The sequence below is a fragment of the Elaeis guineensis genome, chromosome 9 (assembly GCF_000442705.2).
Source record: "Elaeis guineensis isolate ETL-2024a chromosome 9, EG11, whole genome shotgun sequence".
Classification (NCBI taxonomy): Eukaryota; Viridiplantae; Streptophyta; class Magnoliopsida; order Arecales; family Arecaceae; genus Elaeis; species Elaeis guineensis.
The window spans coordinates 14,381,227-14,396,039 of record NC_026001.2 but is presented as its reverse complement, the minus strand read 5'-3'; the positions used below and the strand labels follow the sequence as shown (position 1 = coordinate 14,396,039).

Sequence of the window (14,813 nt, the reverse complement as noted above, 5' to 3'; positions counted from 1 at the left end):
CCATTGAGGAATATTGATCATCAATGACAATATTGTGATACCTTGACAAACAACATTTTATCAAAGTCTAATTGTAGACATCTTAACTCAAAGGTGTCATAGAAAATCCTTGATTTCAATGCATAAATACAATGGACTTCATTTTAATTTAGAGGGCAATATGGATGGGTGATATGACGAAAATATATGGGGGCCGATGGTTATCTCCCCTCCCTTCGCTACCAATATCTTTGGTACATATTATCTACATTAGTTTTAATTTTCTTGAATAGCTTCTATACCCATATAGTTCGAATCTCAAAACCATTCTCTTGTTTGTAGTCACCCTCATATTTAGTATATCTATCTCCTAGTCTCCTAAAGCAAGTAAGAAGCCTATGCAAAGATCAGTCTCTCAGAGCAAGTAAGAAAGTCTCTTGATAGAATAAGATCTTAATCATCTCTCTAGAATACTAGAAAATATCTACAAGCATCTTGTTTGTGATCTCACCATAAAAACCCTCTCACATTTCTTAGAGCAAGTATTGTCACAATGATTTTTCGGTTCATCATGATATTGGCTCCCACTAAGATGATTAAGATATCCGTTCATATCTAAATCCTTTTTGCACAAAGACTACTCTAAAGTTATGTAATGTTTTTCTTGACTATAATCTTATTGGTGTATAAGATAATGTATGTAGGCTCTTTAATGCAATATATTCAAATACCACTGATTTTGATAGACTCAACTATACCCACATTATTTTGTTTTCAAAGAGACAAATGTAGAACAGTCAGAGATTTTAGACCGATCAACTAAATAAATAGAATATTGAAGATCTTTACAAAAACCTATACCAAAAGGCTCTCACAACACATTGGCTTTTTTATCATAGATTCCCAATCAACCTTCATCTAAGAGGGACAAATTATCAATAGCTTTGCTTTGACAATGGAGCTAGTCTCTTACCGGAAGAAACCCAAGCAAAGGGGTCTACTATTTAAGTTAGATTTTGAGAAAGTATTTGATAATATAAAATGAGATTTTTTTCTTGCTCAAGAAGAGAGGCTTTGGATCCAAACAATGCTCATGGGTCAAAAGTATACTTCAAATAAGTAAAGTTACTCTGATAATCAATGGCAAATCGCCTAATTGAATAAAGGCTAGAAGAAAACTCAAACAAAGAGACCCCTCTCTCCTCTCCTTTTTATTTTTTGATATTGGATATATTTGATCACATTCTTATAATTGCGGCTAGAAACGACCTTATTGTTGGGATTGGCCCTCCACAAACCTTAGGCAACATCACGGCATCTAATATGTAGATGATACCCTCATCCTCTGCGATGCATCCAAGGTACATACCTCTAATGTTAAGTTTATCCTTTACGCTTATGAGCTCATCATTGGTTTGAAGATTAACTTCGAAAAGAGCTCTCTAATCAGTGTTAGAATACATGAGATATATTGCCATGCATTCGCAAAAATATATACTTGGATGCTTCACTTCAACATTTCCAACAAAATATCTTAGCTTCCTGCATCATGGTTCTAAGTCCAAAGGATCCGATTGCGCATTCATAATTGATAGAATCGACAAAAAACTACAATCTTGGAAGGAAAAGATGCTATCAATGGGGGGAAGGCTGACTTTGATTAACATTGTGCTAAGCACTATTTCAACTTACTGGATGTCCTCCTTTATCCTGCTGTTACTGTGAGACTCAAAATCTTAGACAGAAAGATTGGATGAAGCCATGTTAGAGTGGCTGTAGTGATCCGATCCAAGTCTTCTTTGAAGAAATCTACAAAATAAGTCAAAAATCGATAAGAATCCTTCGGCCTTTGACCCTCCGATACTTAAGTTAGTTTGAGCCTTGAGAATAGAAGATGAAAAAAGTAGAATAGAGAGCAGGAGGATTTGTATAAAATTAAAAGATTTATGACTTTATGGGAGCTAGAGTCCCAGCTGCAGAGTCTTCCTCTAGTTTGAGCTCTAGTTTGAGCTTGGGATTTGAAAATCAGAACTTATCTGAAGGATCTCCTGACCCTTTATTTATAGAGAGGCTGATGAGGTCGTTGGAAGAGTTTGTTAGGCCGTTAGAGGCCAGCTGTAGAGTTTGTTAGGTTGTTGGAGGCTAGCTATAAGTGAGTTAGAGCATAGTTGTATGTATTAACTGAAAATGAGGTCATACTTAGTTATATATGTCAGTTGGGGATGAGTTATAGTACAGCTGTATGTGAGATCATGGCTAGTTGTACTTAGTTGTAGAGATCATGGTGAATTTTAACAGGATGACTGTGATCGTCAATATAATAGTTTATCTCGATAAAATACTAGGATGAAATCAAATATCATATGAGATCCTAAACGTCTCAGATATATGTAATACTCTGCTTCAGGTTAATATTTATATGAGCCGAAATGAGTTAGGTTGATATTTATATGAGCTGAGATGAGTCAGATTAGTATATATATGAGCTGATCATAATACTTCACTAGAAATCAATTTGGGTAGCTCAGGTCGGTGTTTATATAAGCTGAAATGAGTTAGATCAGTATTCAACTTTCAATTCAAGTCGGCTTCTAATTCAAACCAGCTTTATATGAACTCAGCCTCCAATTCAGGTCAACTTTCTTATGAGCTCAGTCTTTGGTTCAGATCAATTTTCTTATGAGCTCAGTCTCTTATTCAGATTGACTTTATATGAACTCAGCCTTCAATTCAAGTTGGTTTTTTTTTGAGCTAAGGTGGGATAAACCCCACAACACTTACCTCTCACTTCTGAGTCCCAAAAATTTATTTTGACAAAAGAAGTAGCCCAAAAAATGAGTTCTCAGCCTGTTTGAGATGGTGAATTTGAACCATTTAATTTTTCAAGCAAACTGTTCGTAACCTTGAGTAGATCGAAAGATATCCTTGATCTAAAAATCAATATTTAATAAAACTTCAAAATAACCTCGATCTGGAGATTGATAATAAAATTTCAAGATGACTTCAATATGGAGATCAATAATAGAATTTCAAGATACCTTCGATCTGGAGATCAATAATAGAATTTCAAAATAACTTTGATCTAGAGATCTACATTTGATAGAATATCAAAATAACTTCAATCCTGAGGTCGGTATTTATATGAGCTAAAAGATAATATCGATTCGTAGATCAATATTTGGGAGATCTGATCTTCGTTTGTACCTCTCGGGGCTCTACCAATCCAGAGATTAGATTTGGAGAGATTTTATCTTCATTTGTGCCCCTCAGAGCTCTACCGATCTAGAGATTGAATTTTTATAGATTGAAAGATAATGTGCAAGAATAAACTCATTGGAGTATTTTTCATTGATAATGCTCTCGAAGATTTTTAGAATTTCAAGTATGGATAGATCGATATTTTGTAGGATAACCTCAATCCTGAGATTGATATAATCTCAATCCTGAGATCGATATTTTATAGAGCTGAAAAGATAACCTCGATCGTGAGGTCGATATTTATATGAGTCGAAATATAATCTCGACCTTGAGGTCGGTATCTAGTAGAACTCCAAGATAACCTCGATCCATAGGTTGGTAATTTTTAAGATAATCTCGGCTGTGAGGTCGATATTTTATAGAACTGAAAGATAATCTCAAACTTTAGATCGATATTTGATATAACTGAACGATAAACTCGATCCTCAGATCGGTATTTGATCGAACTGAATGATAACCTCGATCTTCAGATCGATTTTTGGAAGATCTCATCTCCATTTATGCCTCTCGGAGCTCTACTAGTATAGAGATTGACTTTATAGAGATCTTATCTCTATTTGGACCTTTCGAAGCTTTGTCGATTCGGAGATTGAATTCAGAAAGATCTTATCTCCATTTGGATCTCTCGGAGCTTTACCGATTTGGAGATCAGACTTCAAGAAAATCTTATTTTCATGCCTCTTTGACTATACCAATTTGAAGATTGAATTTTGAGGAGATCTAATTTTCATGCCTCTCAGGGATCTACCAATTCGGAGATTGAATTTTGAGGAGATCTTATCTCCATTTGTGCCTCTCAGGGCTCTACCAATCTGGAGATTAGATTTTAAGGAGATCTAATCTAGAGATTGGGTGTCTTACCTTCTGATGAGCCTTTGTTGAGCTTTTCAATTGAGATCGATTTTTTCATGAGCTAGGCTTCCTAATGAGCCATTGTTGATCTTTCTATTGAGGTCAGCTTTTTCATGAGCTCAGTCTTCATCCTTCTAATGAGGTCGGCTTTTTGATGAGCTCAGATTTACTCAAACTTTAGTTGAGGTCGACCTTTTGATGAGGTCAGATATCAGGCTTCAGTTGAGGTTGGCCTTTTGATGAGGTTAGATATCAGGCTATCTTTATCTTAACTTAGCCTTCACCTTATCTTTGGACTTGACATTCATCATGGCTTTGTTTATTTTTGTTTTGACTCATGTGCTCAAGAACTTGTTGTCCTACAAAAAAGGAATATAATAGTAGATGGAGCTTGAGAGTTTATTACCATGGAGGTTATAAATTCTACTTGAGAGCTTCTGAGTTATGTTTGACTCCTTCCTATTCTTTGCTTCAGCTTGGGTTTAAGCTTTGTCTCAATTCAGACTTGTTTTTGCTTTATGTTGGGCTGATTTTGATCTTGGTTCAATCGTGATTTTAATTTCGACTTGGCTCTATTTTTCTCTTTTGATCCTGTAAGAAGAAAAAAAGAAAGAATAGCAGATGAAAGCTTAAGAGTCTTTTACTAGGAGTTTTTGTTTGAGAACTTGTGAGTTTTACTTGACTGCTTGTTGCTAGGCTCGAATTTGATTTGTGCTTTGGATCACTTTAATTTTTTAAAAACTTGCGAGTTCTACTTGACTGCTTGTTGTTCGGCTCGGACTCGATTTGTGCTTTGGATCACTTTAATTTGAGTTGAAAAACAGGTTTTCTCCCTTTTTTTCTTTTTTTTTTGGATCAATTTTTGATCTGGGCTTTGGAGATGCTTGTAGGCCGTCTCAGTGCGTAAGAAGCACGGGGTCGGACATCAGCATCCTCGGCTTAATAATGTCGGCAGCAGGGCACGAATAGGATGATCCTGCAGGCCACCTCGAATTTATCTGAGGTCAGATTCATGCGGCCTCGTGCAAGCCATCTCAGATTTATCCGAGGTCAAATTCACATGCAAGCTTCAGGAGGGGAGAAAATGCGCTTCTTGGAGGTTTGTTGAAGATGGTCTTCGTCACTTTTGGACTTTGGAGACACCCACAGGTCACCTCGGAGTTGGTCGAGGTCAGATGTGCGCATTAGCCTTGGGTGGACTACACGGGCTCTGGAGATGCATGAGGTATCTCAGTGTTGTCCAAGGTTGTATGCATATAGGGATAATGAAAGAGATGGGCAACTCAGTCAACTCAGTCCGATGGATGGCTTCGACCTCTGGGCTAGAACATGATTGATGGCGGGGATCTCAGAAATCCATGCTGTAGAGGATCATTCTCATGCGACAACCACTGCCTAGGATACACATGGGAGCAGCGTAGTGATGAGCAAAGGGAATTTACATTGGTAAATTACTGACCAGGATGTTTGGCATTGGGAGGCATAGGCATAGTACTAGTGACGGGCTGAGGGAGTTGACGTCGGTAAATTACCGACCTGATTGATGTTGATGCCAGAGGAAGGCAAGGTGCATGGGAGCTCGGAGATTACCAGCCTGACTGGTCTTGATGCTAAAAGGCATGCATGAGCTCGGTGAATCTTCGATTTGATGGGGCTTTGGTGACGAGAGGTGCGTGGGAACGTTGAAGGCCTCGATCCAGCAGGGTTTGGTGCCGGGAGTGCACAGGAGCATCGGATGCTATCGATTTTGCACGTTAGAGATAGAAGCTCGGGGAACTTATCGATCTGCAAGGTTTTGATGCCGCAAGGCCATCGGTGTGGAGGTTTTGATGTCGGAAAACTACTGAACCAGTGAGGTTTTGCTCCGAGAATGCACATGGACGTGCGAAAGGCCTTGGTGATGATTGATCTGTGAGGGATCCCGATGATGGGAGGAGAACCAAAGACCACTAGGGCCGTTGATCCGACAGACCTTGGCACCAGAGATGCCCACAGAGGTGGAGAGGACAACTGGAGACATCGATCCAACAGATCCGACATCGGGAATGCATGCGATGTAGAGAGGAGAGCGCCGGAGATCCGAGGGCCACCGATTCAGTGGAGGCCACCTTCAGGACGTGCATGGGAGTACCGAAGGTCTTGTTCCGATGGGATTTAATGTCGAGGATGTGCATAGGAGTGCCGGAGGCCCACCAGCTATTTTGGGCAGAGGGGGCTGACCTAATTTTTCTTCCTTCTCCCCTTCATCTTTCCTTTCCTTTTCTTTTCTTTTCTTTTCTTTTTTGTTCTTTTCTCTTTTTTTTCTTTCCTCTTAACTAATGTGGGACTAAAGATGCCGTCCCCTTATAATATGAATATTATTTGATCTCGGTTGGATCAATCATGAAGCATATGTAGCTTAATATAATAAGTAAATTTCAAAATATTAAGAATGATATAGCTTTAAAGGTTAAGTCAATTAACTAAGAACAAACCAATCATAATAATTAAATGTAATAGAGGTTTAAGAAATACTTTTATCTGATATCGTCACGGGCAGGTTGGATCCCCCATATATTAGATGAATTTCATCGTGAGATGTTTCATCTCTTTCCCTTTCAAGGGTATGTTGTCTTAAAATCTCAAATCGAAACTTGTTTCCTCAAACGGATATTTCATTTGGATAAACTTTCTTATCCTTATTTTTATTTTTTCTTCGGCTTGTGTACTCAAGAATCTGTTGCCTGCAAGAAAGGAATAGAATAGTAGATGAAGCTTGAGAATTTATTATGAAAGAGGTTATGAGTTCTATTTAAGAGCCTTAGGTCAGAAAGGATATTTTCGGCCCTCATCATGTTCTCGAGCATCAAGCCTGGTCCTTTGATTTTCTGAATTGATGAGTGTTGTCACCTCACAGGACGTGGGGACCGCCTCCATTAATATCATGAGTTAACAACTTAAAACTTTAAGGGTGGCATAGTAAAGTGGCATGACATGATAAGAATACACAGAGGGATTTAACCTATTGTAGATAAGAAATGAGATGTTAAAGAAAATTTTTATTGAGGGCTCATTGTGCTGAGACAGAGGTTCTTGAAGAACTGTCTCTAGTTGCTACTTCACGGTACGTTGTTTTGTTCTCTCTGATTCTTTTTCATAAAATTTTTGGATAGGATTCTTTCTCTAGTATCAATTTATTGCTGCGAGGCTCAAAACCTCGAACAGAGAGATTGGATGAAGCCATGCTGGAGTGGCTATAACAATCCGATCCGAGTCTCTTTGGAAGAAACCGGTAAAACAAATCAAAAATTACTGGAGATTCTTCGATCTTTGATCCTCTGATGCTTAAGTCAGTTTGAGTCTCGAGAACAAGAAGTGAAAAAAGTAGAATAGAGAGCAAGAGAATTTGTATGGAACTAGAGAGTTTGTGACGTTGTGGGAGCTAGAGTTCTAATGGCAGAGTTTTCTTTTAGTTTGAGCTCTAGTTTGAGTTTGGGACTTGAAAGTCAGAACTTACCTAGAGAATCTTCTGGCTCTCTATTTATAGAGAGGTTGATGAGGCCGTTGGAAGAGTTTGTTAGGCTATTAAAGGTCAGTTGTAGAATTTTTTAGGCTATTAGAGGTCAGCTGTAAGTGTGCTAGAGCATAGCTGTATGTATTAGCTGAAAATAAGGTCATACTTTACTGTATGTGCCAGTTGAAGATGAGTTGTAGTACAGCTGTATATGATATTATGGCCAGCGGTAGCTTAGTTGTAGAGATCATGGTGGACTTTAATAGGATGACTGTGGCCGTCAATGTAATAGTTCACCTTGATAAAATACCGGATGAAATCAAGTATTATATGAGATCCTGAACGTCTCGAATATATATAATACTCTGCTTCAGGTCGGTATTTATACGAGCTAAAATAAGTCAGATCGGTATTTATATAAGCTGAGATGAGTCAGATCGATATAAATATGAGCTGATCATAATACTTCACCAGAAGTCAATTCAAGTAGCTCAGATCAGTGTTTATATGAGCTGAAATGAGTCAGATCAGTATTAAGCTTCCAATTTAGATCGACATTCAGCTTCCAATTCAGACCGACTTTATATGAACTCAGTCTCCAATTCAGATCGACTTCCTTATAAACTCAGCCTCTAGTTCAGGTCGGCTTCTTTACGAGCTTAGCCTCTTATTTAGACCGACTTTATATGAACTCAGTCTCCAATTCAGATCGGCTTTCTTCTGAACTGAGGTGGGATAACTCCCACAACACCTACATTAAGAAGTGATCCACAAAATTGGTTAAAAAAGAATAGAGTTTTTATGGAGAGGTGATAAACTTTATTTTGGAGCCCACTGCCTAGTTAATTGGGATAATATCTGTTGACCAAATTCTTTGGAGGTCTAAGAATCATCAATTTAAAAATTTTCAACAGATGCCTCTTAGCAAAAATGTGGTGGCACCTATATAAAGACCAAACAAAATCTTAACAAAAATTTGTGCTAAACTTACACTATAACAAAAACCCTCCGAGCAACTCAGACTTAAGTAGAAGCATATATCCCTCAGCTGTTTGGAAGTGTGCCCTAAAAGTAAGTGATATATTTAAGCAAAGCTGTCACTTTGAGGTGGATATTGGCAGGTTAGTTTCGTTTTGGAAGGACCAATGGATAGCAGACTCCTCTCTCAGAGAAGTTTCCCAGATTTATTTTTGCTAACGTTGAAACCGGATATCTCGGTAGTAGAATTCCGTGGCAATGGCGACAAGAGATCACTCTTCAGAGACATCTTGAGTTGATTTGGAGAAACAAGACTCGCTCAACTCATGAATCTCCTCCTTGAAGTAAATCTGAGGAGCAGCTCTGATCTGACAATCTAGAAATGGGAACCAAAAGAAAATTTTGTGATGAAAAATTGCTATAATCATCTTTCCCACGGAGGAGTACTTAGTTCTCAAAGATAATCCGGACAACACCACTCCCTATAAAAGTAAATTCAATTGGCTCCTCTTCTACAATAGAGTGTTGACTGCTGAGAATCCGAGGAAATGTCGTACAAACACAGATTCATTGCCTACTTTGTGCAACCCAAGAGGAGACGACATACCATCTGTTCGCTTCTTGCAGTTTTTCCATAGAAATTTGAAACAAACTTGACGTCCAGTTTATCTCAAGCATAGTCTCCCAACTCAGGAGAGAATAGAGACTACCACTCACTAACCAAATACGACCGAAAGCGTGGGATAGCATCGTGGCGACAGTGTGCTGGATATTATGGAAAGAGAGGAACAGGAGATTATTCAAATTCGAAGCTCACCTCCCCAACGCCACAAATAATCACCTTGTTTTTACGCTGGATGATTGGCATGTCCTGTTATTAAGACAAGCGGAAGAGTAGCATCGACGAAGCTCACCTGAAGACCAAGAAGAGTACGCTGACCGGAGAGGAGAATGATGTAACTGATGTTTTACTCTCCCACTATGCTGAACGTGGGACGTATTGTTTTTTTTATCTCTCTCTTCTCTCTAGCATGGAAAGGGCCCACAACTTAACCTCTTAACCATGTAATATAACGCCTACTACATGAAAATATCACATCACAATGAAGCTTGGGTGGACCTCCCTCCCTTTTTCATCCAAAAAAAAAAAAAAAAATCTTATTCAAGCGTTAGTGATAAGGTTGATAATGTTGAGACTTAGGTATAAGCGATAAGTTTGAGGTTGATAATTTTGTTAATAGCCATTTTCCGGCCATGAAGACCTGAAAAGAAGTATATATACAAATTGCAGCTCTACACTGAACTATAAGCTAAAAAGATTTAGGTAACAGAACTTCTACGTGCTATTGTGATGACATGCTATCAAATACTATGCTGTCAAGGATCAAACTTGCACCACCCTCCACATTCCATGAACAAAGAGATAACAAGATGGATGACCATTCAACCATACAGGAAGCACCTCCAAAGTAACGGATTGGAAACTCCAACCTGCTATTTGTTCCTCATAACTAAGTATCCAGTATATTGTATATTTCGAAGATTGATGCCCAAATGTAAGAGTACACTGTGGGCCACACAAATTCTCTAGTTTCAAGACCCAGCCACTGATGTCATAGGCGATGCAGGACTGACCCGTAACTCATAAGATCATCACTAAGAGAGGGAAATGTTTATGGTTTCAACTGGGGCTGGTTTCATGATTTGCAACCATCAACAATTAAGCTGATTCAGCTGGCTCTGGTGGGTTTTATCATCTGTTAGGCACAAAAATCTACAATAGAAAGGCTTCATAAATACAGATTAACACATTCCTACTCACAGATTCATGAATCAATTGATAGTGACATATTTCCAACAACAACAACGAAAAGTTCAGAACATCCCCAGCTTTAGTCCAGATGCACAAGATGATTATGTTTATATACATAAAACCTAGCTTCTACGATAAAAAAAACTCCCATAAACACTGTAACGCCATGCTGGACTCGTGGCGGTCACATTGTCTCCCATCTGTCTCAATTAATCCCGATTGGACGACCAGGATATACCTAATGCAATTTTCATGTTTCAAATGGTATCTTGCATGAACAACACAATTGGGGTCCCAAAAAGAAAAGACAATATAGTCAAATAAACAACTCAGACTCAAACGAATACCCCAAAAGAAAAAGGTCATATATTACAGAGGTCTGCACAGAGTAGCTATTATAGACCATGCATTCACTGATTAGAAGATGTACCCTGGTTCTTCAAGAACGAAAGGTGCCACTTTCACATCAAATTGCTTCCCTTCAGGCTTCCTTAACCTAAAGGCAAAGAAATAGATAATCATCGGAGATAAGGTATCATTGGCATAACACAGAGATAATAATTTAAATTGACAATTAAAAAAAAAAATAATAGGTGTGCTCATTGGCATAGTCAAAGATGTCCTTCTACAGGACATGGATCAGTAGCTCTAACCATTACATGTAATATTTTTTTTTTGGTAACACAAGTCATATGCTTATTTAAGTACCTGCCAGGAACAAATGAAAAAAAGCCCTCAACAGATCCAGGAGCCCCTGGCAAGGGTGCACAACTTTCATAGACAAATTCTTCCTTATCTGGGAACAGGAGCGGAAACTGCAGCCACAAAGTTGAAAATGAACATTAGGTGATCCTTTTCTTGCTCTCACAACAAAAACTGAAGGTATGTAAGCTTAAAATCTTGTCAAATTATATGCCATGTCATACAAGACATATAAAAGAAGGCAAAGCCTACCTTTCCTATTACAGCTTCACCATGCACATCAGATACAACAACGTCGTTGCAATGGATAATCCAATGCCGTGACTGAAGCTGGCATGAGGGGAAGTACACGCCACCCAGCATGCATCCCTCAGGAAGGAGAGACATGCGAATTGAGTAAGAATAATAATAACACTTTTCTTCCTCTCTGTTAAGATCAGACAGTTCCGGCACAAACACAGCAGATGCACGCACCTTCAGACATCAGGCAAAAATGCATATGGTAACAGAAAAAGGTTTGGTTATTTGAGGATTATGAAGAATACAGTTCCATGCAAGAGACAACTTAAAATCTAATGGATTAGACAAGTAATAAAGGATCATGAGGTTTCCCCTGCGAAGCAAATCTAAATAAGGGTAGCTATTAAAGGCAATTTTAAGTTTTCCAACCTTTCATCACATAATGTCACAAACCTGATAACAGGTTCGTAGGTGCAGGTCCAAGCCAAGCCAGTGAAAGTTCTAGGCATGTAGTTGCCATTGAGAAACAAGCAAACCACTCTGTGTCACTTGGTGCTGACTCATATCAAACTTTCCCAGTTGTTTATGGCCCAACAGTACTCTGAACTGCACCTAAAAGCCACTAGCCATCTTTTCCTTTTCTTTTTCTTTTTTGCCCAAGTTTGGATATTGGAAGCAGGGTTGAGCTAGGAATGACAAAATTATGATATAGCAAGGAGACAGCCTACGACTTGACAAGCAAACACTGAAACAGATCTCACATGAACATCATTTAAGGCAAGTGCCATTGAAATCATATATTATGTTAAGACAATCAAGGATGCTCTAAAAACATTGCCATAGAATTCAGAAATATAGACTGCAATGAAACAAAATGAGTTTTTCATACCTGAACCCCATTAGTCACTGCAACAGAACATAATGGAGGCAGCTCAGGATATAAGCTGATACTTCGAAATGGATCTGATCCACGAATGCGAATCACACCACTATGTAGACGCCTGGAATGCTCTTCCAACCACAACAGAAATGCATCTTGTGGCATATGATTACTAGCATTGAGCATTGGGTTTATCAATTCTTGTGGTACACATGGCAGCATTTCTCTATCAGTCATCAGATTCTTTGTGCCAACATAAAGTTGGCCATCGGCACAATTAAGGAAAAAGTACTTCCCTGAATAATATGAAGCTGCCAAGATAATATAATTTGACCTGGTTGGAAAACCTAGCATTCTGGAAAATGTTTTAGTATATGCAACAATCTGCTTTAGAGGTAACAAATGCACATTTACATAATGGTCATAAAACTCATAGCCTCCTATAATCCCCAAAGAGGCCAGACGTTTTCCCTCAAATGGATCTTCAGACATTGTCTGTTGACCATCACAAAATCGAAACATAACCCTTGTTGGGATGGGTAATTTTACCCCTAGTGATTGCTCTGCCCATTTTATTTTAGCTTCAGATGCACCTTTCCTCAAAGTATCATGTGCTTCTGGATAATTTACAGCCATCCAACTCTTGATTGAAACCCAACATTGTTTGGCTCTCTTTACTAGAGGCACGGGGTATCTACCAAATGATCGAAACCAAATCCTATATGTCTCCTGCAAAATAGTTATACATACATAATTATCAGATACCTGCATATGATTGGAAGAGAAAAGAAAGGAAGAAAGTTATACCCCACATTGCAAATGGAATAAAGAAACCAGATTTTGTTTACATTATCTCCTCAGAAGTCTTATTCAAGCTCCATGTCCTCAGGGCATGAATGATGTTGGCGAAACAATCAAAAAGTCTTAAGAATCGTAATCAACTCCACAGTTAACAGATGGGCTGAGCTGGATTGGATGGGTTATGCTATGCTGCTCATTGTTGCCTATCACGCATCATGACAACATGCAGAAGGTCTGCGCTCATTTTTTAAGATCAAAGAAATTTAACACACTTTGGATCACAACTGTTCTTTCTGGCCACTAAGTATGTCATAGAACTCTTTATATATATATTTTCCACCCATAAATGCATGATTGAAAAGTCGGGTCTTTGGAGAGCATCCTTGATTAGGTTAAGCACAACTATCATTTGAGAAAAGCAAAGCAACTCACTTAAATTTCAAAACTTTATGGGGAAATCAAGAAGTTTAATGTTCAGAATTCCAGCAACTTCGTTGCCTTACCTGCAAATATTCAGAATCAACCTGATCCAACTTTCCTTCTTGTTCTTTATAACTGTAGTTTTTTTGTCTTTTTTTTTTTCCATCTCCTCCTGCAGATTTCATTTTCATCTTTGTACTTCTAGATTAATCCACAAACATTTAAAAAAAAGAAGAAGCAGTAATCAGTGAAAGCACCTCCTGCTAATTCTTGCCATTCAGAACATTTATCTCTATATGCATCATTCAGTTCCAAATAAATAAATAAATATGAAAACTAAGTTCTCAACTTATCTCACATTTTCCCCTTTCTTTCCCATGCCTAGGATTTAGATCCCCATTTCCAAATTTTCTCCAAAGAAAAAACCCTTCCTTTTTCCCTTTCTCCTTCTCAACCAAATTTTAACTTCAAAAACACAAATTTCTCAAAAAAAAAAAAAAAGATCCTATCTCTCTTAAATTCAAACCCCAAGTCGCTAACTTCCCCCAGAAACCCGACCATGCCGTTCCTCCATCATCCCTCTTCATCCCCACCCATTCCCCTCCTCACCTACTTAAAAGAGAGACATCAGGAGCGATCAAGACTCACCTACTCAAAAGAGAGATATCAGGAGCGATCAACAACACAATCGAGGAGCCGATAGAGGAATCCGTCGAAAACGAGCTCGGAGAGAAGAAAAGGAGAGGGAGATACCTTGAAGGAGGGGCAAGGATTGCCGTCGGGGTCGAGGGGCGCGTCGAGGCCGAGATCGCGGGCGCAGAAATGGCGCCAGAGGGAGTCGTCGGAGGCGGCTGCCCTCAGCCTGGTAGAGACGCAGGCGACGGTGGTGACGGCCATGGGTTCGAGCTTGGAGAGGATGGTCTCCAAGACCAGGCCCTCCAGTCCCTCCAGCCCCACCGCCATTTCTCTTCTCCTGTAGAGCTCCAGGGATCGATTCCTTCTAATAGATTGTGGCAGGAATGGTGCGTGCCGTGGATATATTGAAGGCGTCGTCTCGTGTTTTGTATCCAATTCAGTGGATGTATTGAAAGCTCTGTGTTCCGGTTGGTGTATCTGATCCAGTTCAAAGGGAACAAAGGGCGTTTCTTATAATAAAAATATGAGGGTTTTTTCTGCATTTCACATAGTTTCTATTTTTTTTTTTTTAAAATAGAAAATCTGCTTTCCATTCTTCCAATTTTTTTAATAACAAAAAGAAGATCACGATGAAAGTTGGGAGCGTGAAATCGAGCAAACATCGAGAGAGGGGGGGTGGGAGAGGGAGCCAAGTGGCTCAAATGATAGGATGCTTGATTGAACCAATGGATGTCAGAAACAGACAAATACAATTGCTCCAG

General features: G+C 38.9%; 1 protein-coding gene across 4 annotated transcripts; it reads right to left on the bottom strand.

Moving 5' to 3' along the window:
* Window positions 1-10,434: 10,434 nt before the first annotated feature.
* Window positions 10,435-14,458, bottom strand: LOC105051479 (F-box protein SKIP16). Of its 4 annotated transcripts, XM_073243121.1 has the most exons (6): window positions 14,170-14,300; window positions 13,500-13,617; window positions 12,205-12,924; window positions 11,328-11,549; window positions 11,082-11,188; window positions 10,435-10,869 (listed from the first exon to the last, which is right to left on the bottom strand). In XM_073243121.1, the coding sequence occupies exons 2-6, from the start codon at window positions 13,605-13,607 to the stop codon at window positions 10,791-10,793; spliced, it is 1,236 nt and encodes a 411-aa protein (XP_073099222.1). In that variant the 5' UTR covers window positions 13,608-13,617; window positions 14,170-14,300; the 3' UTR covers window positions 10,435-10,790. The 4 variants fall into 4 exon arrangements, 3 of the variants coding, with proteins under 3 accessions (XP_073099222.1, XP_010930254.1, XP_073099223.1); XM_010931952.3 differs by lacking the exon at window positions 13,500-13,617 and having other exon boundaries at window positions 14,170-14,444; XR_012134250.1 differs by lacking the exons at window positions 10,435-10,869; window positions 11,082-11,188; window positions 13,500-13,617 and adding an exon at window positions 11,769-12,060 and having other exon boundaries at window positions 11,411-11,549; window positions 14,170-14,458.
* Between the last annotated feature and the right edge of the window lie 355 nt (window positions 14,459-14,813).

Coding starts and splice junctions, on each gene's coding strand:
- LOC105051479 (XM_010931952.3), bottom strand. CDS start 14,379: ATGGCGGTGGGGCTGGAGGGACTGGAGGGCCTGGTCTTGGAGACCATC. Junction 12,925..14,169: donor ATCCTTGCCCCTCCTTCAAG/GTATCTCCCTCT, acceptor ACTATTTTGCAG/GAGACATATAGGATTTGGTT. Junction 11,189..11,327: donor GTGAAGCTGTAATAGGAAAG/GTAGGCTTTGCC, acceptor TTGTGGCTGCAG/TTTCCGCTCCTGTTCCCAGA.